Below are 27,082 nucleotides of genomic sequence, written 5' to 3'. Positions count from 1 at the left end.
ATAAAGAAATAAAAAAAGAATGCAGGAAAGCCAAAGAGGAATGGATTAAATATAAATGTATAGATATAGAAAACCTTGATAGAAAACACAGAAGCAGAGAAATGCATGAAAAGATCAAAGAAATGAGAAGCAGGATAAATACAACAAATCATGTAAGTGTCATTAGAGACTCAAAAAACCATATTCTAATGGATAAAAAAGAAATCATGGAAAGATGGATTGAATACACAAGGAAATTATATGAACAACAAAGAAATGATATTCCTGAACAGACTGATTTAGAAGGACCATCCATTTTACTCTGTGAAGTTGAAAATGCCGTCAGAAAACTAAAACCACAAGCAGCTGCAGGAATAGATAACATCATCGCAGAATGGTCGAGGGCTCTGGATGAAGGAGGACTGAAATTTCTAACAAAATTATGCAATAAAATATACAAAACTGGATTTCTACCCAAAGATATTAATCACTCAATTTTTGTTCCAATTCCCAAAAAAACAAAAGCTACAAGATGTGAAGAGTTCAGGACAATCAGCCTCATCAGTCAAGTATCAAAAGTCCTCCTATATGTTATTCTTGAAAGAAATAAAAGAAAAATAAACATAGAAATAAATGATACACAAAGTGGCTTCAAGGAAAATGTACGAACAAGAGAAGGTATTTTCAACGTCAGAACCATCATAGAAAGATATCTAGAAAAACAAAAAGATGTGTACCTCTGTTTCATAGATTACAAAAAGGCATTCGACAATGTCCAACATGAACAATTAATTGAAATCCTTTCAAAAATAGGCATGGATGGAAAAGACATTAGGCTATTAACTAATCTTTATTGGGAACAGACTGCATCTTTGAGAATAAATAGAGAGACCGCAGAAGAATTCCCAGTTCAGAAAGGTGTGAGACATGGCTGTGTCTTTTCTCCGATTCTCTTTAACCTATACAGAAGAAATATTTAATAAAATTAGTACCCTCAAAGGAACCACTGTAGGGGGCAGAAATATTAATAACCTAAGATATGCAGATGACATGGTTCTTCTAGCTGAAAACAAATATGACCTCAAAACTCTTATAGATGAAACCCTCAAGTATAGCGAACAGTATGGCCTCAGTTTCAACTTTAAAAAGACAAAAATCATGATAATTTCAAGAGAAAAGAAAATACCAAAAATATGCATCGATATAAAAGGATATAAATTAGAACAGGTGCAAAAATACATATACCTCGGACACTTGATCACAGAGAATGGCAGGACAGAAGATGAAATTAGAAAAAGGATTGAAATCGCAAGGTTAACTTTCAACAGTATGAAAAATCTACTAACATCTAGAGAATTAAATCTGAAAACAAAACTAAGAATCTCCAAATGCTACACATGGTCTACATTATTATATGGAGTAGAGACATGGACACTCTCCAGTCTGATTGTGAAAAAACTGGAGGTCTTTGAAATGTGGATGCTGCGAAGAATTATGAGAAAGAAAAAAAATCATGGAAATATATCATGGAAATAAAAAAATATATCATGGAAAGAAAAAAAGACAAATGAAGAGGTACAGAGATGGCAGGCGTCAACAGGAGCCTGATGAAAGAAATTAAAAAGAGAAAAGTCAGATATTTTGGACATATTCTGAGACATAACTGCCTACAAAGGACACTTCTTGAAGGCACTGTTGAGGGAAAGAGAAAGAGAGGAAGACAAAGACTGGAGTGGATGAAAAATATAGAAGACTGGACCTATCTCTCATATGAGGAATGCAGCAGAGAGGCACAGAATAGGATATGGTGGAGACACATGGTAGTCAATCTCCTGGAGGGAGAAGACACCTGACAGGACAGGATGGTGTAATATTCTTTGGCTGAGCAAATGGAAAGTATAAGCATCTACTGCATTTCTACAACAGAATGCTGCTGAATATGTATTATTGAACAATTGCATTGGCTATGCATGCAAGCAAAATTATTCTTGAGATTATACAAGCAGAATTTTAAAGATTCTTAAAAATCTTTAAAATTAAAATGTTGATCTCCTTGCAAGACCAAAGAGATCAACAAATGAAGAGGTATTAAAATTTCATTATTCTTTCATAGTCAAATATTTTGAAAATTTAGCGTCAAAACTGCTCAGAGTTTATTATTACACCTTCCATGGAGTCAGCACCCATAGTGGGAGGTTCATTCAGCTGACAACATATTTATTATATAGAATCTTAAAATCCTTAACTCCTTGCATTAACAACACATTCTGGTAATGCATTCCATTCACTGACAATTCTCCATGTAAAAAATCTACTCCTCTTCACACTTTTATATAACTTCCAGGGATGATCTCTGGTTCTTCCTCTTTCCCTTTCTACTCTTTTTATATTCCCCTCTGGATTAATCTGATAAAATCCTCTCACTAACTTAAATGTCTCTATCATATCACTTTTCTTCCTCCTATCCACCAAACTCAGCAATTCACATTTCTTCAACCTTTCTCCATAGCCAGTACTCCAAAGTCCTGATATTGTCTTAGTCATTCACCTCTGGGCCCTCTCCAATGTCTCCACATCACAATGAAAACTAGGTGACCAGATCTGAGCACAACAGTCCAGATAATAGTCCTTAGGAACTCTTAAGTTCAATCCCATGTTGGGAAGTTGTTTTTCATTGCATAAATGGACTCTTTGTCAGTATCTGAAATGTAATTGTTGAAGAAAAAGCCTAGAAAGTTTCAATTTGGAAATATTAAGCATGAAAAGTTCTATGTTTGATCTTTACAAGTAAGGGAACAAGATTATCTATGAGGATATGCTGAAAAGTTGTGATAATCATCATGAAGAAATTGAGGTAGAACTATGTAACTTGCACATTATTCTATACATTGCCCACAGTGTCATACATTTGTTACAAAGTTGCTGCATCATTTGCAATCCTCTGAGAAAAAAGCCTTTCCATTGTTGCACAAACTAGTCCTTAGCTGCAAATATGACTTCATTTGTGGTAAATTTTGTACCTTTCAAGGATTTCTTTACGTATGGGAATAGGAAATAGTCAGATGAGGCCAGATCTGGTGAATAGGGTGGGTGAAGCAGACAACTGAAAGCCCAAGTTGTGTATTATCTGTTGGGTTTCATGAGCAGATAGAAGTTTTTTTCACTTGGCTATGCTACCAATTATATATTTGGTTTAATTCTTTATTCAAGTGTAAGCAAACAAAGTTTGCGTCTGAAGTATTTTCAAGGTTGGGGCAACTCATGGCAAAGGTGGTATAAGTTCTCATCACTTGCCTTAGTATCCGATAATGCAAAGCACATATCCTTGTGGACATGTATAATGCTATACATTATACTTCTCCATTACTTCCATCAGTGGGAGCCAGACCCAGAGGTGGTGATACCTCAATAAAGGTCGAAACCGGTCTGGGTAGTGACCCTTCCCTTAATGCATAGTATTATACATGTCTGCAATGATATGTGCTTTGCATTATGGGATACTAAGGCAAGTGATGAGAATTTATACCACCTTTGCTATGAGTTGCCTCAGTCCTGAAAATACTTCAGGCGCAAACTTTGTTTGCTTACACTTGGATAAAGGATTAAACCAAACATATAATTGGGTTTCATGAGCAGTTTGAAAAGTAACACGCCTCTGCTCAGGTTCCCACAGTACCTCCTTCAATTAATTCAGAGCTATTGAATAAACTGCTGCTGTAACAGTTTCACCTTTTTTGAGGTACTTGATAAGGATTACACCATCCATATCCCAAAAGACAATGGCAAGAATCTTCCCAGCTGACTTTTGGGTTCGAAACTTCTGTGGCCATGGAGAAGATTTGTGCCTCCACTTCGTTGATTGCTGTTTGGGTTTCTGGATCGTAGTGATGAGGTCATGTTGCATCAGCAGTCACAATACAAGCCAAAAAATTTGCACCGATTTCTCAAAATGGCCCAAAATCTCTTGAGATGACATCACACATTATCTCTTTTGATCGGCATTCGAACATTTGGGGATTCACTTCACTGAGAGTTTCTGCATGTCAAGCTGTTGGTGGATAATGACCCCAATTTGTTCCCTGGATATCCCCAGAATCTTTGCAATGTTTTTGGCTGGTATTCGTCTATTATCAAGAATCATGGCATGCACTTCGTCGCTACGGAAAGTTTTCCTGACCTCGGGGCATCTTGTTGTCTCAGGATGCCCAGTTTTAAACTTGGCCACCCATCTGGGAGCTGTTGGATAGATATGCTGGGCAACAGTCCCCTAAAATCTAACACACAAAGTTTGGTGAATCTCAGTTGTGAACTTTTCTTGCAGCATGAAAAATTTGATGACGGCCAGCACCTCCATGTCATTGAATTTCTTGAAAACCTGACATATCTTCTTATATATCCTAAAAGAAAAAGAACAAATTATTACAATTTGATGAAACATGGGGATTAAAAAGATTTTAAGATATGTTCTTTCTTGTGGTTATATCAGCTAAGGTGTTTATCAGAACTTTTTGCCCATCTGTCCATCAGCCACCCTTTAATCCATATAACAGTTTCATATCCATCACCATTTGTTGCAGTTTGTCTATCAGAGTTCCCTGTGGTATCCTGTCAAGGACCTTTGCAAAATTGCAGTATCATGTAGCCATTCTCTTTATCCAACTAAGATAATGTTGTATTATAAAAAGTTAGATTATCATTAGATTACTACAGCATGACTGACCGTTTACAAAGTCATGTTGCCCCTCAGAGTATCATATTCTTATCCACCCATTCCTGAATTCTCTTTTTGACCAACTTTTCCAGTACTTTTACCATGTCATGAGATACTGATTGGTCTATAATTTGCTACCTCAGCTAAAGATCCTCCTTGATGTCAAGGAATTATATTACCCTCTTTCCACTCTCTTGGGACTCTGCCAGTTCCTCAGCACATTCTCTTAAAATGCCAGCTGATATCTCATCCCGCAGCTGCATTTGCAATTGTGCAATATCCCAAGTATCTCCAATTATTCATCAACCTCTGTTCCCACATTAGTCCTTATTACCTCTGCCATAACAATATCTATATATCAATATGAAAAACATTGCAAAGTGGTCACTCAGTAGTTCAACAATTTTGTCTTTCTCTGTCTCTTCTCTATCATCTACATTAAAGTTATCCTTCCATAGTCATTCTTCCTCCTATTTGTCACATAACGAAAATATTCTTTGCGATTTCCTTTTGCCTGCTTGGCTAATTTCTTCTCACAATCTGATTTTGCTTGCCTTACCATGCTAGTCACATTTCTTGCCTGATCCGTGTACTGTTTATGAGTTAGCTGGTCACCTTTCTCCTTATATACCGTCCACAGCATACTTAATGATACTTCTCATCTAACTTCTACTTTATATACCCTCTTGATCTTGGATAATGTGATATTGCTTCCTCCAGATACCCCTTGACTATTCCCCCATGCACCGTGAACATCTTTTCCTTGCAGATCTTTATGGCATGGTAGTGCTTCAAGCTGTCTCCTAAGTGAATCATAATTATCTGCATAGTAGTTCCACATATACCCCTTAACCAGAATTTCCACGTTTTGCTACCTCCCAAGTCAAGATAACGTGATTACTTTCCCCAACTATAAGCAATGTAGCCAGCAGGTCTTTTGATCCTATAATTAGATCCTACATGCTCGTATCCTGAGTCTCCTCTGTTACATCCTGCTTCAAGTAATTCTCTCCCAGCAAGTGTATAAATTCCATTTCCTTCTTGCCATGTAATCTTTCCTCCCTCACCCAATCTTAAATTACTGTTATCACATTTATTGTGGTGCATCAAGCCTTCCTAAAAATACTTGATGGTATGCAGAAAGATATCATTCCACCAACAAATCTCCAAATCCACTCTTTCCTCACAGACTCAATGGTGTTTCTACCTTATGCTTTTTTTTTTACCATGGATATTATTTTCATACTAGCTACTATCATTCTTTTGTTTTTCTCTACTATGTGAAAATATAATCAGCTGCTAGTGAATGTTCATAGACAGTTCAGCTTCAAAACTTGATAAACTAACTTCTTTCCACCAATCTCTGTTCTTGAGAACAGCCTTTCTCATTCTATTTTCATGAAGGATTATGGACTTCCAATTGTTCAAGAAACATTAACAGGTTCCTTCTTTCTCCTATTTGCTCACATGGAGAGAACTTGTGTTATGGATTTAGCAACCTCTCATGTGGAGTTTTTATATATTTATGTATCAGTTGTGGCTGTGGATATTAAAATCACCCAGGAAGATAACTTTGCTGTTTGGCTAATTGAAATGGAGAAATCATTTACATTCATCTGATATGAATGTTTAGACACTGATCACTGAGTCGAGTTGCTTAGAGGAGAAAATACATGTCGACAGATAATTAACTAACTTTCCCCTTGGTCACCAAGGCATCTTCTCACAGATATAAAGATATACACAATACCCATGGATGCAGGCACACCAGCAGAAAGCAAAACAAAGACTAAGTGTAAAGGAGAGATCTTAAATTCTAGCTTGCATATGGGTGAGCTGATGGGATCTTGTGTTAATACTGGTCTTCAGAGAACTGTCTCCCAGATTTTGAGTAAGGTGAGACATCCATATCCATTCACCTTTGGAGAATGTTGTAGTGCTATGGAGGATTCCAAGAATAATATTTCAGATCTGTATTTGCTTCTGTATAATAAGGTTTTCTTCTACTGGATCCGGTAATCCATGTTGGTAGTGAGGTCTGCCATCCCAGAAAGGCTGTAGTGTATAAAGACATAATTCCTAAGTTCATTCAGTTAGATATAAGCTATCTGTCTGTCCAAAATATGTCATTTTGTAAGAAAAGGGAATACGGTAGATATCAAGATGATTCTAGATGATTAAGAGGATCATTTGCCAAACAGATAAGAATTCTTGATAAGGTTTAAAGAAGTCCATATGTTGTATCTTTTAAGAACTTATGAAATTTTTTAAAAGTTCTTCAGGTGCTTCAGATGTAAAGGATGGCAACTGATATCAATCCCTTATGAATCAACTGAATTCTCCATCTGTTCCCAAAAACCCAGATCAATTGTGATCTGGGTTTTGGGAACAGATGGAGAATTCAGTTGATTTTGGAAGGAGAGAAGCCATTAACTAAAAAAATTATCTGGCACGTGATTTTTTCCTGTGGATAAGCTAATCTGGTCTGAGCAGATGGTTCTGGCTCTATTTACTAAGGTTTTTATTAACACCATACTGCTGAGAGGGAGGGGGAGAAGATGTGATTGATTACATATATATATACCTACCAGTATGGAAACGTTTCCAACACTGAACAGTTTATGAAGGCCAACGCTATAACCCAGGCTCCTGAAACTATTCAAAAACTTAAACCACATTGGAATGAAAATAATATAGAAATTATGTCCATTATCTACAATACAGTCATTCTGAGGTGGTAGACCATGATACTAACATGAATCACTAGACTCAATGGAAGGAAACCTCCCTATTACACAGAAGCAAATACAAATCTGAAAATATTCCTGAAATCTGCCATAGCATTAAAACAATCTCCAAAGTTGAATAAATATAGCTTACCCAAAATCTGGGGGTACCTTCAGACCTTTAGTAGAACAAGCAAAATCTCACCACTGCTTCCATAGAGGGGGTGCCTGCTAGAAAACTTTACCCCTCCTTTACACTCAGTCTTTGTTTTCTTTCTTGCTGGCATGCCTGCATGCACAAGTAATGTTGCATATGTTGGTATCCACAAACATACCTTAGTGAAATACTGGCTTAATAATTTAACAAATAAAATTAGCTAATAACTATTATCCCTAGACGTGTTTGCTCATCTAAACAATTCGAGCTTCACAGCCAGAAACTAAAAGAGGACAACAGTGATTTTTACAATGTGGAGAGCAGTAAAGGCATCCACTGAATGCATTATTTGGAATTTTCTGACATGGAATATCAGACGCCCCCCCCCACACACACAGGGTTAAGTGTTAATTGCACCAATGCTGCAAAAGGAAATGCACAAAGTATAGCTTGGACAGCCAAGATGTACAGTCATGTTTGTAGATGATATGCTCAATCAAATATACAACCTTATATATACACCAGTCCTAATCCCCTAGTTAAAAACAGATGTAAGTGATGATGAACATAATTTATATTTGTGTTTATGCTGTAAATGGTGGTGAAGAGGATATGCAAATTATTATTTTTTTTTGTATTTTTTTGCAAGATTTTTCATAATTTTTTTATTATTACTTCTTATTAATCTTTGAACGTTTGGCAAAATTATAAAAAAATATCAACTCATTGCTACTTACAAACCCATCAACCAAATTCACAACTTGCTACCTTCTCCAAAAGACAAACTCTCACCAATGATGCTACCTGGAGTATATGAAGTACTATGTTCGTGTAACTTGTCTTACTTTGGACAAACAGGAAGATCTATAAATAAATATATCTCAGAACAGCAAAACAATATTTGCCTTGTCAAACCTCACAAATCTGGCCTTGCACAACATGAAATCGAAAATGCTAAACACAGGATCCAAAAGCAAAATGCTAAGCTACTACATAGATCCATATATGAACATGAATGTTTATATAACGAAAGTGCTGAAATCCTACTTCATAGACCTAATCTTAATCAGAACGACTGTCTCACTATTCCAAATGTTTGGGAAATTGTTATCCTCAATTGTATTAAATAATTATCTGCAATATTTTAATTTAATTTAATTTTAATGTCAGCCCCATAGTTTTAATCCATGAATACACGACTGTATACGTCAGTTTATATATATATATATACACACACACATTTATATTTATATATATCAGTGGAGGCTAGTAAGCACCGTGACACTGCAGCACCCCCAAGGAAAAAAACGAAAAAAATTAAATTTTGTTTGTGTTTATAAATAATAACAATGCTTACAACATTATATAAATGCAATGCAACATATCAAAGGTTACAGCTTATGTTTCAACATTGATTGAATAACTAATAATTGGCATGGTATGGTTTGATTAATGTTTTAGATTACGAAACAAATGCACTGCGATCTAACGCAGTGTCTGAATTATCGCGTTCGGTCAGTTATGGCTAGACTCGCCGATATTCGTTTGCACTTGTCACTGCACGTAACAAGTGAATCCAACACTGCACAATGAGCAGTGTCACTACAGATAAATTGTATGCTTGCAAGCATTATTTCTGTGAGATATGAAACTTTTATTATTGGTGTGTGTTCATGGTGAGGGTGAAATATTTTTATTGAAAAATTTTGTCAGGGCAAAAATAGACTAATGGATTTTTAATAAAGCAAATTTTTTTAACATGTAAATTTACTTATTAATAAATTGGTTACTAATTAGGAAAAAATGAATTATTTTCTTATTTTGTGTATGCAGCACCCCCACTTAAAATTTTCACCGGCTGCCACTGAGATATAACTCCTTCCCCCCCTATACACAGAGAATATCATATTCCTATCCAGCTTTTCCAGAATTTTGCTCTTAACTATCACTCCACACATACTGATTGAACTATAATTTACTACTTCTGTCTTGGAGGTTCCTCTTTGTAAAAGAACTTTGGATCTCTTTCCACTCCTTCAGGACTCCGTCAGAACTGAGATTTAAACAGTTTGGTTTGAGGCACTGCCTATTCTCTTGCATTTTTGTAACACATGGTCTGATATCCTATCAAATCACACAACTCCTCTCATACCACTGATGGCAATATTCACATTGATATTTTGCAATCGTGCTAAGCACCTCCACAGCTCATCTTCCTCTATTCTCACACTGTTCTATTCTCACATTGCTGCCACAACAGTATATCTCATGTTAAGGTTTAATGGAATGAAAATGCACAATGAAAAAATTAAACAGATTTAATGGTTCCAATATTCACAGAGACCACTGGGATACAATACGAGTTGTGGCTATTAAATAATGAGACTGGTTGCAAAAATGTGGTTTATTATTACAATTGTACAACTTAATTGTTATCCCCGTCAACATATTTCCCTCCTCTATCTATACACTGTTGCATACGAATTTTCCATTGTTGGAAACAGTGTTGATCATCAGGTGTTATCTGATTCAGTTGCACTGCTGTTTTCTCCTTTACCTCATCCACTGATTGAAAATGGGTGTCCTTCAATGTGGATTTCAACTTTGGAAAAAGGTAAAAGTTGCATGAAGCTGAGTCCGGAGAGTAAGGTGGCTGATAAGAAGATCCTACACTAGGATCTTCTTATCAGCCAGACTGCTTTACAGGCAGTGCACTGTGGGCCTAGAGCGTTGTCCTGATGGAGAATCCAAGTGTTGTTCTTCCACAGATCTGGTCTCTTTTTCCCTCACTCATTCTCTCAGCTTGGCCAGAACCTCAAGGTAATAATGTTGATTAGTTGTCTGACCCTCTGGTACCCATTCAACCATTACCACACCATTGATATATATAGATATATATATATATATGTATATAAAAAAAACGATCAGCACTGTCTTCAAGTTTTGACTTGCTCGTTCTTGCTTTTTTTCATTCGTTCTCGGTGATGTGGGAGTTTTCCAGTGCAATCGATTGTTCTTTTTGTTTCTGGACTTAAGAAAATACACAAAACAAACACACCACTATGTCTGATAGTTGAAGGAATCGACAGCCCTAATTACAACTTAGCCAAGAAATTAGAGGCCACCCTCAAGAAGTTGGTAGGTCAATCCCCCTCCTACATAAAAAACATACAACAGTTTATAAACAAAATTAGAAACATCACACTCAACAACCAATATTTATTAGTCAGCTCTGACATAACTGCCCTTTTTAGTAATGTCCCTATCAATGATACTATTATTCTCCAACCGAACATATTTCCACCTGACATCATGGCTCTCTTTGGCCACGTACTCTGCTCCGGGTATTTCGTGTGGCAAAACAATTTTTACCTACAAGAAGAAGATACGGCCATGGGCTCACTACTTCCCCTCCCAATAGCTAACTTTTACATGGAAGACAAAGAGGGCCAAATTTAGAGCTTGTTTCTCTAAATTTGGCCAGCATAAAGCCCAAAGTCTGGCTCGATATGTCGATGATATTTTCACCATTTGGCCCCATGGCCGCAAAACATTAAATACATTCCTTAGCCACCTGAACAAAAAACACAAACATATCCAATACACCACTGAAATCGAAAACAATTACTCTCTTCCTTTTCTAGACACAATCTGAGGAAGACGTGCGACGAAGTCATGCATCTTTCCCCAGGCTGTCTCTCCATCTCTGTCTGCCACAAATCCACACATGTACATGGGCCAATACATACACAAAAATTCATACCATCACCCAACACAAAAACTAGGAGTCATATAAGCACCCTCAAACACAGAACATTAACAATTTGCTGTAATGAACAAGCTCTAAACCAAGAATTCAAAATCATTACATTTGTAAAATATGGCTACAATAAAAAAACAGTTCATAAGATCCTCCATAAAAATACCACTAAAAACAAAAAAGATTACAAGAATGCCATACCCAATGCTAGAGACATTACAGAAAAAAATAGAACACTACATAAATACAACATCAAGACTATCTTCAAACTCCGACAAAATGAAAAAAATTTACTCAGTTCTTCCAAAGATCCTCTTCCATACCTGGCCCACCCTGGGGTTTTATAAAATCTAATGTACATGTAACCTACCCTACATAGGGGAAACAGGATGCACGATCCTAATCAGAAAAGACAAACACAAACAACACAATAAATACCTCCATTATGGTAAAAAAGGCCTATCAGACCATGCACTCTAAATTAATTGACTGGAAAGGCACCAAGTCTCTACACTGTACCAAAACCTGGCTTGAGAGAAAATTCAAAGAAGCCTGTGAAATGCTAAAACACTATCCAAACCTGAACAAAAATGACAGATTAATCATTTCAAGAATGTGGAAGACCCATCTGCAACCCGTATAGCAACTGGAACAAGCCCAGAAGAAAATCTTAATACAAGAGGACTTTAGAAATTTTTTAATGTAGTTCTGTTTTTAATTTATTTATTGTTTAAAAATACCGCATGTGTTTATTTTTTATTTATTTTAATTTAATTGTAATTTTTATACTTATCCATTTTTTAAATTAAAATTTTTTTTGAATCTATTTATAATTTTTTTAATATTTAATATTATTAATTTAGTTTTTCCACAAGAGGTCAGGCTATGTAAAAGATTAATAAGCAGTTAGGTTCAATTTACCTTTGTAAAGTGCAGTAGCATGGATCTTATACATATGCATTTTCCTGATGATGACCCCAATACAGAGGTCTAAACATTGAAAGTTACTTTCCTATATTAAGTAATTATTTTAACACGTGTGTTGTGTTTCCATAAATTCTTAACTATGAATGGAAAAAGACTAAGAGGAAGACCAAGGTCTAGGTGGGATGATTCAGTCAGAAGTGTGTTAGAACGAAATGTTAGGCACCACAATGTTGGGGTGCTAACAAGTAATATACTAATTTGGAGGAAAACTGTTGATATGAGATTAATAATAATGTAAAATTAATCATTACTAGAATTTCAGTTTGCAACTAAAGCTTAAGTTATATATATAGTAGCCAATGAATTAGAAACAATGGGATGGTGATATCACCATTATGTTGAGATACATATTTGTCAATATGCACAGATGCCTCAAGCACTACTAAACATTAGCACACCTGATAGCAGCAGTGAAAAAGGTAAAAAGTTTTTTTTTCCCCATGTGTATATACCTGGAAAATTTACCTTGATGACAACTATTTGTAAATTTGACTACTGCAGTGTTTTTTAATACTATAAACTGCTCTTACATGTCACTAAGGACAAAACAAAACTTGTATGCATAAGTGATGTATGCAAACATCACTTATGCAGCATATATGCAAAATACTTGGTCACGTGTGCCAGTATTCATCAATAGTGTTGATCACAATGGAGAAAAAACAAAGGATCTTTCAGCATTTGATAAAAGGCTTTTAGTAGGTGCCCACCTGGCTGGAGCCACGATTCTGAAAACAGCAGAGCTGACTGGTTTGTCAAAAGATGAGATATCCCAGGTGTTTAATTCAATGGAAAATTAACCCACATTGCTTGTCTAAGAGGTATAACTGTGGTCCTAAGACATTTTATTAGGAACAAGTTCGTGGTTATCTGAGAAGGCTTGTACAGACAAACAGAATATCCTGTGTTCAGCAATTGACCAAAGCATTTAATGAAGGCTGTTTCTGACCCATATCTCACTGAACTATGTTCAGGGAACTGAGGAGGATTGGTATTGGCAGTCACATGCCTATATGAAAAAAAAAACACTATTTTCTGCAAAGATTCGGAAAGTTCGTCTACAGTGGTGTCAGGAATGCTGTGACTGGACACCAGAAGAATGGGTGAAAAAAAACAAAAAAAAAGTCATATCTTCAGATGAGCCATGGTACACCTTGTTCTGTACCAATGAAAGGCAGAGTGTGGCAGGATTCCCATGAAACAAAGTTTGACTTGTAAATGCAACTCAATGTTCTGGAGGTGGTGTTATGGTGTGCTGTTGATATGGAATGGCTCCCCGGATACTGCTGGAAGTTTGGGCATCCTCCAAAGAATATCTGAACATTACTGCCAATCAAGTCCATCCTGGAAGGTTCACTTTTTATCCAATATACGACAGTTGTTTCATGGATGACAATGCTACTACTCCCCATCTCAAGAATTATTCAGTAGTGGTTCAGCAAACATGACAGCAGCTTCCATCATTTTCCATGGCTACCACAAAGCTGGGATCTGAACCCTATTAAAAATATATAGAATATGTTAGAAAAACAGATCTGGGAGCAAAGTCCTCTTCTGTCAAATCTGAGCCAGTTAAAGGACTGACTAGTGAACATCTGGTATGGTGTAGATGCAGTCAACACCTTGTGGAATCTATGTCAAACTGCATATTGCTGTAATTTGGGCTAAATGAGGTCCAACATGGCATTAATTTTATTAATAAATTATTCTTATTCAAACTTTAAAAAATTAAGTGTGGCTGATATGTGTAGTATTACTAAATTTCAGTTTTGAAAGTTTATTTTTCACTTGGTCAGACTATAATCAATTTAGTTTAATCCTTTATCCAAGTGTGTGCAAACAAAGTTTGCGCCTGAAAGTATCTTCAGGACTGGGGTAAAGTGGTACAACACAGGGTAACTCCTTGCAAAGGTGGAGCAAGCTAACAACACTCCTATCTCAGTATCTCCCATAATGCAAAACACATCTCCTTGCGGATATATATAATGTTATGCATTAAGGGAAGGGCCACTATCCAGACTAGTTTCGACCTTTATCGAGGTCTATCCAGTGGGAGCCAGGCCCAAGTGGAGATACCAAGGCAAAAATTAGCAAGGCCATCTCCTCCTATAGGAGCTGCCAAACGGTGTGCCACCTTTTTATTAAATTACTCTGGATTTAGAGAAAGATGTTGAAAGTTTATTTTTCACTTGGTCAGACTATAATAAATTTAGTTTAATCCTTTATCCAAGATAGGATTGTTGGTAGCCTGCTCCACCTTTGCAAGGAGTTGCCCGGTGTTGTACCACTTTACCCCAGTCCTGAAGATACTTTCCAGCGCAAACTTTGTTTGCACACACTTGGATAAAGGATTAAACTAAATTTATTATAGTCTGACCAAGTGAAAAATAAACTTTCAACATCTTTCTCTAAATCCAGAGTAATTTAATAAAAAGGTGGCGCACCGTTTGGCAGCTCCTATAGGAGGAGATGACTCTGCTAATGCTCTTGCCTTTTGATATCTCCACTTGGGCCTGGCTCCCACTGAAGAGACTTCAATAAAGGTCGAAACTAGTCTGGGTAGTGGCCCTTCCCTTAATGCATAACATTATACATACCCGCAAGGAGATGTGTTTTGCATTATGAGAGATACTGAGATAGGAGAGTTGGTAGCTTGCTCCACCTTTGCAAAGAGTTGCCCGGTGTTGTACCACCTTACCCCAGTCCTGAAGATACTTTCAGGTGCAAACTTTTTGCTCACACTTGGATAAAGGATTAAACTAAATTTATAAATTTCAGTGGTTTTCTAATTTTTTAGGAAATGACAATGTAAATATGCTAACCACTCTCCAACCAAAAGGCTGCAGGTTTGAATCCATGGGCATGGATGTCTGTGAAAATGCTAGTAGTGGTGTTTGACAGTAGATGGCGTTGGTGTAACTGCGGTTTGTTGAGGTGTAGAGCTGCAGAGCAGATGCCCTCCCTCGATGAGTCTTTGGACTCTCTGGAGGTGTCATGTAATAATAAACTAAATTATTCTTATTTAAATTTTAAAAAATTAAGTGTGGCTGGTATGTGTAGTATTACTAAATTTCAGTGATTTCCTTCTAATTTTTTTAGGAAATGACGATGTAAATACGCTAACCACTCTCCAACCAAAAGGCTGTGGGTTTGAATCCGTGGGCATGGATGTCTGTGAAAATGCTAGTAGTAGTAGTGGTGGTGGGTGGTAGATGGCGTTGGTGTAACTGCAGTTTGTTAAGGTGTAGAGCAGATGTCCTCCCTCGATGATTCTTTGGACTCCCTGGAGGTATCATGTAATAATAATAATAATAAACTAAACAGTATTTTATATATTAATTATAAAAATTTTAATCTATAATTTAGTTTACGTTGTCATTTCTTGAAAAATTATAAGTATGTCTTTTCCTATAGTGTTACACAGTGATCAGCATTCATTCAAACTATGCAGACTACAACCAAAAAAAAAACTGTGAAAAAAATTTTCTCTGATGTTGTCATAAACAGAATATAGCTTTGATGTAGTTATTTTATTTTTATTTATTTTCATCAGCAGTCAGGCCAATAGAATAACCGTTGATCAAATTATTGTCTCTTTAGCATACTATGTGAAATGTAATATAGCTTGTCTCATTATATATATGTGTATACTGTATATGATGACCTTAATATGAAGGTCGAAATGATGAGAAATTAAAATACAAGTAATCCTCGTATAATGTGGTATATATATAACGTGGTTTCGATATAACACGATCTACAAAGTAGTAACCCTTGTTCAACACGGCACTTATACAACGCGGTTTCGATAAAAACACCATCTACAAATTGTAGTAACCTTTTATCTTTTCACATATTTTTCACTGATTTTGGGTTGTCTGTTTAAATTGGTACAAAATCTGAGTATTCTAACTGTGTGTGTTTGGAAGAGCTGCTTCAGATGGGGTAGGGGAATTCTTTGCACAAAGAGAAGGAAGTTAATTAAAAGAAACACGTATTAACCACAGTGAAAATTATTTAATTGTAAATATTTCATCCTAAGTATCTTAGGACATCATCAGTACAGTAATTTTATACAATAATAGGAATAACATACAGTTAGGGCGCATGATTACAATAGAATCTCATTAAACGTGCTACAGTAGTACAAAAAAAAAAAAATTATTTAACATAATTTTGTATGACAATTTCCCATACTTTAGGAACAGTAAGAACGTCGTTGCGGTTTAAGTTTGGTCTGTGTAGTAGGGCTTCAGAACTTTCTTTGTATAAACGTTCATGTTTATATAAAAATCTATGTAAAAGTTTAGACTTTTCCCAATGGATCCTATGGTTTGGATTTTCAATTCCGTGTTGAGAGAGGCCAGATTTCTGTGGTTTATAAAGACGAATGTGGTCTTGATGTTCCGAGATGCATTTCTGAACAGACCTACCTGTCTGTCCAAAGTAAGATAATTTGCATGAGCATGGAATCTCATAAACGCCAGGCAACATCAAAGGTGAGAGTTTGTCCTTAGGAGAAGGTAACAAGTTGTAAATTTGGTTGATAGGTTTGTAAGTAGTGGCAAAATTGTATTTCTTCATAATTTTAGAAAGACGTTCTGAGATGCCTTTAACGTAAGGTATGGGAATCCTATGGACTTCTTCCTGTCTGGTTCAATGTGTGGAGAAGTGACTACTGATGATTTTTTGAGTTGTTTTAGGATTATATCCATTTAGGATGGCTGTATTTTTGATTACTTCTAATTCCTGGTTTAAAGATTCTTCAGAGGAGCAGTTTTTGTGTGGAAACTTGTGATTTAATAATGCCAGATTTCTGAGATGGATGATGAGCAGAAGAATTGTGAATGTAGCGACCTGAGAATGTAGGCTTGCGAAAGACAGATGTGGCGATGGAACCGTCTTCTTTTCTTTGGATGTGTAAATCCAAATTAATACGTGTGTTTCTTTTAATTATGATCGCACCACAGGTTTCGTTATTTAAAAAAGAGAAGGAAGTTGAATGACAGAATGTGACTATATGAAAGTAGTAGCATGTTAAGGTGAACTCATGCAATATATGTGCAATCCACAGAGGTGTGGGGCACTCTGATGGTTGTTGTAATAAGTTTTTCCAAAGTGGACAAAAAAAAAAAAAAAAAAATTACTTGCCCACAGCAAACACATTTGTTAACATGAGAGTGGTAGTTCATGTGTTTTGATGTAAAGACTAGAAACAGGTGATATCCAAAATGTTCTGGTTGCAAATCCAATTGCTTGGAGCTAGTGACCAAAGCATACTCCTGCAGGCAGATTTAGAGACTTTGGACATAACAGAGTCTTGATCAGATACGCTCAATAAAGACAAAGAAGGTGGAAGTTAGGGGTGTGAAGGGTATTTGTTGCTCTTAAGCATATCCCACAACTGATGTAAAGCAGGAATCTTTTTTTTTTTTTTTTTTTTAAATCCTAGCTCTGAGACAAGATGAATTAGGCTATGTTTGTGGCAGAAATGCACACCAATGGTCTGTCTTCCATGGAAAATATTTGACCCATTTGTTCTCAGGCAAAAAAGGTAGTCTATGGCATGCTGTAACTGTTGTTACTGATTTGCTTTGAATGAAAAGCATGACACTTAAAATGATCTTTGTGAGACTCCTCTTAAAGAGAAAGGACCAGGAGAGTGCAGTTCTTACTCGAACTCGAAAGTTTTGGTCAGATACTTTTTGATTTAAATAAATAAAGGAGATTACTCTCTAAACCCAAAGTGTCATAAGTATTTCACAGTATGCCAAACCTCCAAACTGTGTTGCATGCATTTTGCACACAGAAAACTGACAGCAGGTACTCAAATTTAAGGAAACCATCTCTAATGGATATTCTAGTCTAGTGTTGAATGATATTTTCAGAAGTCAGATTGGTCTTGAAAAAAAAAAATTACTCTAGAAACCAGAAAAGACTAGAGTTAACCATTTTTTAACGAGTGAGTCAGAGATACTGGGTGGTAATTGGAATTGTTGGATCACTGGCCAGTTTTGGAAAGATGGTAATTGCTCTCTGCCAGAATTTAGACATATGTATTTAGTTAAAGAGGAAGAGGAGTTAATTCATGGAAGATGGGGACAGATGTTTAACCATCTCATCATAGATGTCTTTGTCTTCTGGTCCTAGTTGGTAGATACTGAAAGAAAGCTTTTTTTAAGATCTCATTTCAAGCTTGTTGTAAAGTTTCAGGATGTTTAGAAGTGAATGGAATTTGAAAACTACCAGGCTGGCAACAAAATAAACTTACAAATTTTATTTCAAATGAAGTTAAAATAAACTTATTTACTTGACTTTTTTTAAACCTCCACATCAAAATCATTCAGAGTATATATTTCTTAAAGGGAATTATTTCTAACTTCCTTGTGTTCTTCCATCTGTTTCATTTTTTACATCTCTCTCTGCATATATAAAAATCTATCTCCTCTTTTTCTCTCTCATGTGCATCAGCTGTTTGTTATCATACTAAAGTCAAGAATATACTGTATTCTCTCAAATGTGATTGTGTGAAATGATGTCACAATAGCAAAGAGAAGTTTTTTCAGTCATGGTGGACTGGATACATTTATTTAGGGCCAGGGACTCAGGACCTATATTTTCCAATATTTTGGAAAAACACTGAAACTATCTGCAATTACTTAAGTCAGCAACCGTACACACATTAGGTTCCAGGATCAAATATGGGTGGTTGGTATTATATGCCATTCATTTCTGGATTTTATTCCAAACCACATTGATGTTGGTTTATGAAGTTATAGAAAAGTGTAGTGGAGCCAGGAGTCCTTTTGGCTCTGATGACAGACATATCATGCTCAAGTCAAGAGATGTTTGAAAACTATCAGGTTTGTTGTTGTGTGGTATCTGGTGACAATAACCCAAACTTTGTTCTGAACTTTCTTGGTTGCTGAGCATTCATCATTTGTCCCTTTATGGAAAGGTAGAAACCAACTAGATGTTTTCAGAATTGCGGTTAAGGCTGCTTCTATTATGCACTCTCTGTAACATGATTTGCTGCTGCTTCACTGATAAAGCAATAAGCTAACTGTTGCAAAAGCAAATTCTGCTAAGGAGGAAAAGATCAATCAGTTCAGCTTGCTCTATTTTCTATCATAATATCTGAGATGGGGGTACACAGCTGTGCATGTGAAAAAAATAGATATCATAGGGAAGTGATCACTCTAAAACCAAAGATCAGTTGCCAACAACAGCAAGAAGAGACAGCGAGCAGATTGTTAAGTGAATGATAGTTAATGTTCAGGTAGGTATAAGAAATAAGGTATTGCTTCATGTCTCTTCTTCTCAATAGAGGGAGAAAAACAAGAATATTGTTGTCAAGTATATATGTTACAACCAGTTCCTGAAGTTATTATAAGAACTACCAAACAATGCTGTACCCATTTAAATTCCCCATTTATAGGAGTGCACCTGCAGCATGAAGTCACCATAGATGAAGCATATTGTAATAAGAGATCCAACTGAGAAGGCAGAGAAGTTTTTCCAATTGGTTACACCATAATTAAAGATGCCAAGAAATTATATTCTTTTAATCTTTTATCCAAGTAAGCAAACAAAGTTTGCATCTGAATTATTTTCAAGACTGGGCAACTCATATATAGAAGCTAATGACTTTGCATCACTTGCCTTAGTATCTCATAATACAAAGCACATATCCTTCTGGGTATGGGTAATGCTATGCATTATGGGAAGGGTCACTACCCAGACTGATTTTGACCTTTATTAAGGCCTCATCAGTGGGAGCCAGATCCAGAAGTGATACCAAAAATCTTCTGGTTTATGCTCCTGCAGGAATCCACAACAACTTTATTGTAAGAAGTATTTCATCACTTACTCTTATTTCTGGTGGATCCCAGCATTGAGATTTTGTTTTCATCAATCATGAATCTTTCCCTTTTTTTTTGGGGGGGTGGGGGGTGGAATTGTGGACACCCCACTGTCCATCTATTCTTCCTCTGGAAAATATCCAAGATATCAACTTCTATGCCATCCAAAATAATCAATAATTTAATGGTTTCACTTACCTCTGCAGAGGTATCTATCCCATCTGTTAATGGATCTGGAAGCATCTTTGAGGTGTATGGTCCATTATTTTTCTCACCATTCTGCATAATTATGCAGTGCAACCCTGTAAAACTTTTATACTTCCATAACTGAGCATTTCTGGTCAAATATCATCTACTTCAACCATATTCCTGATTGCATTCCTGTTGAGTGTCATCTACCACTGTGCTGACACTGCTTGTTTCATTTAGCAATATTTCAAATTAATTACTCTAGACATCTGGAATATCGTTATCTTCAGTTTTCATATCACCTTTATCATCTGATTCTTTTTACAGCACTCTTCCCACCATTTCTAAGCTTTTTCAATAGCCTTCCCAATATTTTGGCACTTTTTAGTGTGAAGACATGATATAAAAGGAGGAAAGAGCATAAACTGTTCTACCATCTTATATTAACCATCAAATATGAATATGAGTCCATAATTGCTAATTTCTGCACACTTTATTCTACTACACATATGAATTTCCATTTTATAATACAACTAAAAATCAGTTGGCAGCACAACTTTACTAAATGAAATATCAAACTCACCTTCAGTAAGTTGAAGATTTTTAAATCCTTGTTGTTCAAATTTGCTAAGGATTGTTTGCTTGAAAAACACAGGAATCTGAAACAAATTTTGAAACTGCATAAGATTACATTCAATAAAAATTAAATAATTATCATTAATTACAAATAAGATCATAAATAGTAAAGCATTCAAAGACTTATTTTCAATACGTCAACATGTTAAGTGCAAACATGATAAAATTGTGCATTATCTAAAACTAAATTCTCAATCAACACAACTAAATACTTGTTTTATAATTTGAGTTTTTTATAACATTTAGTATTTTATTTAGACTTTTATTTTATTCTGAACTATTTTTTTTAATTGTTAAACAGAGTTCATCATTCTTATTTATGTTGCTCCTATCCACGAAAGGTTTATTTGTAAAACTATAGTATATTCGTACTATAGGTGGGCTAAGGATCCCTGTCCCATTTTTTTTAATTGATTTCATATATTTTTTTTTTTTGTATTCTTATTTTTTGTACAGTTGGAAACCCTGCTCTAGAGACTGAATGTAACTTTTTCAAGCCATTTCAGGTCTCCAATAAACAGGGTGATGGGTTCACACCGGGAGATTAATCTCCTGCCTAAGGACTATCAAAAAACATCCATGCACACAGTGTGGTTTTAGAACCACACTGTGTGCATGGTCAACCAGGCTGGCAACAAAATAAACTTACAAATTTTATTTCAAATGAAGTTAAAGTAAACTTATTTACTTGACTTTTTTTAAACCTCCACATCAAAATCATTCAGAGTATATATTTCTTAAAGGAAATTATTTCTAACTTCCTTGTGTTCTTCCATCTGTTCCATTTTTTACATCTCTCTCTACATATATAAAAATTTATCTCCTCCCTTTCTCTGTCATGTGCATCAGCTGTTTGTTATCATACTAAAGTCAAGCATATATATACTGTATTCTCTCAAATGTGATTGTGTGAAATGATGTCACAAAGCAAAGAGAAATTTTTTCAGTTATGGTGGACTGGATATATTTATTTGAAGTGTGATGAAGTTTCTTTTTTACTTGACACATATTTCATGCACTCAAGCATAAAAACATCCACAGGTATTTTAATATCAACGACATGGAAAGGTATGCACATTTTACTGACTCTTTATGCTGTTGAATGATAAACTGTTTCCACTGATGACTTGAACCATGAGGCCTGGTTAGACTTAACAGTCTCACTACACAAGCTCTAAAAGCAAAACTACAAACACTGATGCTATATTCTTCTTACAATAAAATAACGTTTTAACATAATTTTATCAATAAACGATATTTTTAAAAATCTTTCATTTTCAATTACTTAAAATAACAATGATATTTTCTGTAAACAAAATCATGGTAAGATATTAAAATATCTTACCATGCTGTTAAGACTATTAAAATATCATAACAGCATGGAAGCGACAGCCTGTTCCTAAAAAGGGAGGAAAAAAGTCAGCAATGAAACTATTGGCCCACATTATTTATTATTAAGAGAGACCTCCAGGGGAGCCAGAGATTCATTGAGGGAGACATACTAAACTATGTATGTAAAAATGGCTTGCATTTGAATGGATATGTGTAAGGAGACTTAAAAAAGTGTTGCTGAATGTAGTGGATGTACAAAATCAGGGAAACTAGATTTATTAGGGGGGGGGTAGATATACAGTCCTTAGGGAGGCAGTTGAATGTACGAATGAGTATAATATGCCCGAGCAAATAAGGACAACAAACCAGAATGGGATAGTTAATATACGGCATCAAGGTAGTTTGGGGCTAATGGGGGTCTTAAATTCATGCACACTAATGCTAGAAGTATTAGGAACAAGAAGGAAGAGTTTTTGGCCATGGTTGGCACTTCCAGACCACAGGTTATTGGTATTAGTGAATCATGGCTGACTGTAGATGATATAGCTAGTGGGATTGAATGTGATGGGTATAGTGTGTTCAGGAATGGCAGGGAGAATAAAATGGGGGGAGGAGTATTGTTGATGATAGCTGATGAGCTTCAGCCAAGGAGAACAGAAGTTGAATTGCAGGATAGAGAAAAGAGCACATTTGAGGCCATTTGGTGTGAGATTGTGGCTAGCAGAACTAAATATACAATTCGGTGCTGCTATAGACCAGGTGATGGAAAAGATGGTGGTGACAGTATGCACAAGCAAATAGAAGAAATGAGTGGAAGAAGGGTGATTATTATGTGAGATTTCAACTATGGTCGCATTGATTGGAGTGAGGAGAGGACACACGGGAGGAAGGAACTGGATTTTATGCGGTTATTAAGGGATAATTATCTGCAACAGCATGTAATGGAAAATACTAGAGGTCAGAGAGTGCTTGACCTAGTAATTACATCTGAGGATTTGGCTATAACAAATATGACCACATTGCCACCAATTCGTGAGAGTGATTATAGGGTCTTGACTTGGGAGGTGGCTAAAGGTGTGGAATTTACAATTAAGACAGGGTATATGTGGAATTATTGGGCTGGAAAGTATGATAAGCTTAGGAGTTTGATTGGTTCAGTGCCATTGCATGTACAACTGCAAGGACTAGAAGTTGATAGTGCATGGGAGGCAGTTAAGAAGTGTTTGTATGAAGCAATGGCTGACTGTATACCTAGAGTCCGAATAATAAATCAAGTAGGGGTTAAATGGATGAATAACACCACTAAGGTTGAGCTGCAAAAAAAGAAACAACTATGGAGGGAATTTAAGGAGAAAGGTGACCAAGACATATGAACGGTATAAAGCACAGGCTAGAAGGGTAACGAGTGTGGTAAGAAAAGCAAAAAAAAGGATTATGAAAGAACATTGGCCATGCAGGCTAAAGAGAATCCTAAACAGTTTTTTTGATATATTGCAAGTAAAAGGAAAATGTATATGGCAGAATGATTTTAAAGAATGCCGATGGTAGGGAGGTAACTGAATCAGTTGATATAGTTGAGTTACTCAGTAAGCACTTTGCAAGAATATATCATCCAGGTGGTGACATTGCAGAAACGAATGAAACAGTAGATTATCAGAAAATTGTGGTGAATGAAGTGGAGGTGAGTAGTCTATTGCATAACCTCAATGTCAATACTTCTGTGGGATTGGATGGTATACCAGTTCGTGTCGTACGAGAAGCGGCTAAAGAATTGTCAGTACCCTTGACCATTTTGTTTAATTTGAGTCTCTGGTCTGGGTAAGTCTCGAGGGTGGAAAGAGGGGAAAATAGTTCCCCTGCATAAAGGTGGTTCCAAGACTGCTGTTGTAAATTACCGACCGATTAGCATATCAGGAATCATTGTCAAGGTCTTAGAGAAATTAGTCAAGGAAAGAATACAGGATTGGATAGATGAAAATGGGATATTGTATGGGGAACAACATGGTTTTGTGAAGGGTAGATCATGCCTCAGTAACTTGCTCACGTTTTATAACACAGTGACGGCTGAACTGGATAGGGGGTAATGGGTTTACAGTAATACTACTGGACCTTGCCAAGACTTTTGATAGGATACCACATAGAACCCTAATCAGTAAACTGGTTAGGGATGGGTATAGGGTTGGTGAGATGGATAGGAGGGTGGTTGAAGGAGAGATACCAGAGAGTGGTTTATTCAGGAGTGGAGTCTAAAAGACGGCTTGTGACTAGTGTAGTGCCACAGGGCTCTGTTCTTGGACCACTGCTTTTCAATTTGTTCATCAATGATATAGGAAAGGATTTGAGAGGAGGTGTTCACTTGTTTGCTGATGATGCAAAGTTGGGTAGAGCAATTATGAGTGCACAGGATGTCAAAATTTTACAGGATGATTTGGATAGTTTGGAGGACTGGGCTAGTGTTGGTGGATAGGGAATTGAAGTTTAGGGGGCACATTGCAAAAGTGGCTAAATCAGCTCATCAAATCACTTGGCTTCTGAAAAATACTTTAACATGCAGAGACAAACAAGTTGTTGTTCCTCTCTATCGAGCCTTGATAAGACCCCATCTAAACTATTGTGCTCAGATATGGGTGCCAGGGTTTCTTCTTGATGGGGAGGAAGTGGAGAGGATCCAGAGACGAGTGACCAAGATGATAGCAGGTCTGTGGAATGAACCTTATGAGAACAGGTTGAAGATTTGTGGGTTGTAGAAATTAATTGATAGGCCGAAAAGAGGAGATATGATTGAGACATTCAAATTGCTGAAGGGTTTCTATAGGATTAATTCAGAGGATATTTTTGAAAATAGGACTGGTGGTGGGAGAACTAGGGGCCATGCATGGAAGCTGGGAAAGAATGTGGTTGACAAGAGTGTTAGAGCTAGGTTTTTTACTCGGAGAGTGGTGAATGAGTGGAATAAGCTGCCAGAGTCTGTTGTGGGTGCTACGACCGTGAATGAGTTCAAGGCAAAGTATCATAGATACTGTGTGAATGTCGAATAGTTGTTCTTGACATGATGTTAGGGTCTCTCTCGATGAGTCTGTCAACTCCTTGGAGTTGCCCGGAATAATAATAGTAATAAACACACACCAGCTGTCATACTTATTTTTGATTTCATTCACACTGCATGCACTCACAACATCCAATGACAATCCATTCCAATCATGCACAACCACCATCTGAGAGAAAAATCTAGCCGTCACCCCCTTTTTAGAGGCCTTCATTCTCGGCTTCCAAGGATCCCTTCTCGTCTTTTGCCCACCCTCCATAAATTGAAAAAATTCATTAATTGAAATCCTGTATGACCCTTTCAGAAGTTTGTAAGTCTTAATCATATCTCCCCTCTTTCTCCTGTTTGCTAGTGTCTGCAGTCTACAAATTCTCAATCTGTCTTCATAATCAGTATTCCACAATCCTGATATCATTTTTACCTTTGTACTCTCTCCAATATATCAGAATAACAATGGAAACCAGGAGACCGGACCTGCACAAAATAGTCCAAGTGAGGTCTTATCAAGGATTTGTAAAAAGGCAAAATAACATTCTCATCTTTACATGTGAACGTTCGTTTCAGCATTGCAATTATCTTTCAAGTTGTATTTGCAATCTTTGTCACATGGCCCCTGAACTTCAATTTCCTATCTATTAACACTCCAAGATCCCTAGCCTCATCAATTTCTTCCAGCCTAATCCTACCAATATAATACGACAGCGTTTCTCAACCTTTCTAAGGCCAAGGACCAGTAAAATGCTGAAAACGATTCTACGGACCACAAAGTTACAGATCCACCCCGGGCGGCACTTTTTTGGCATTTAAGAAATCTTGCGTTACTGTCTATAAAACAGCAACTGAGTGATGAAATAGACTTCGACAATGCCATTGATGATTTTGTGAACAGAAAAGCAAGAAAAATAACATTTCAGAATGTTGGAATTGAAGTTTTACTTCAAAAAAATAAACATAGTGTTTTTAATTTATTTCTCTATATGTCATTTTGACTTTTCGTAATTTTTTTATAAACCTAAGTAGGAATTACCAACATTTCGGAAAAACTGTGCCTTTATAACATAATAAATCTAAAAGCATGTTTTGAATACATATGGAAACATAATTAATTAAATCGGAAGTAAAAGTGTATTAAGTAAATTAGCAAATTAAATTAAGTAAATTAGATTAAAAGTGTATCATCATTGAACAAAGTTTTAATCTTTATTAAACAAATAAATAATACAGTGGTATCTCGCTAATCCGAACCTCTTTAGTCCGAACCCTCCAGTAATCCGAACTGCGGTTGGAAAGAAAAAAAAATGTTATGTTGAATTTTTTTCTTGACAATTATTCATAAGACTATTACACTTTTTTTATAATCTTTGTCAAGTAGCTTTATTTTATTCTCCTACATGTTTCGCCAATCTTTTTCTATTGGCATCCTCAGGGAATACAAACTAGTATGCTAAAACGAAGGTTACAGACTAGGTTATAACCGATGGTTCTAATTCATACAAAAAATTGGTATTGTGCGTGACAATGTGCATGTCTCGTTAACGTGATTTATTCGTTATGGCTCATGACGTAATTGTTATGAAAGTTCATTTCTTTGATGTTTAATGATCTGATAAAAGTTTTCCAAATTTCTGGTAAAATTAGACCTTGATTCTTGTTTAGGTTTTCAGTTTTACGGGCGACTGTAGCTGCTTCTTTAAAGG

The 27,082-nt window shown here is 36.1% G+C and overlaps 1 protein-coding gene across 3 annotated transcripts in view; it reads right to left on the bottom strand.

Moving 5' to 3' along the window:
• Positions 1 to 27,082, bottom strand: part of Cog2 (conserved oligomeric Golgi complex subunit 2) — a 437,003-nt gene that overhangs the window by 54,546 nt on the left and 355,375 nt on the right. For all 3 annotated transcript variants that reach the window (XM_090399142.1, XM_090399141.1, XM_090399143.1), the window contains exon 13: positions 20,955 to 21,030. In XM_090399142.1, coding sequence (XP_090255268.1) covers positions 20,955 to 21,030 — 76 coding nt within the window. The remainder of the gene's footprint in view (positions 1 to 20,954; positions 21,031 to 27,082) is intronic.

Source organism: Typopeltis vanoorti, chromosome 10 (genome assembly GCF_054136105.1).
Source record: "Typopeltis vanoorti isolate ZY-2024b chromosome 10, IOZ_Tvanoo_1.0, whole genome shotgun sequence".
Taxonomy (NCBI): Eukaryota; Metazoa; Arthropoda; class Arachnida; order Uropygi; family Thelyphonidae; genus Typopeltis; species Typopeltis vanoorti.
Note: the sequence above shows the minus strand (reverse complement) of the source record. Positions and strands in the feature narration are given on the sequence as shown.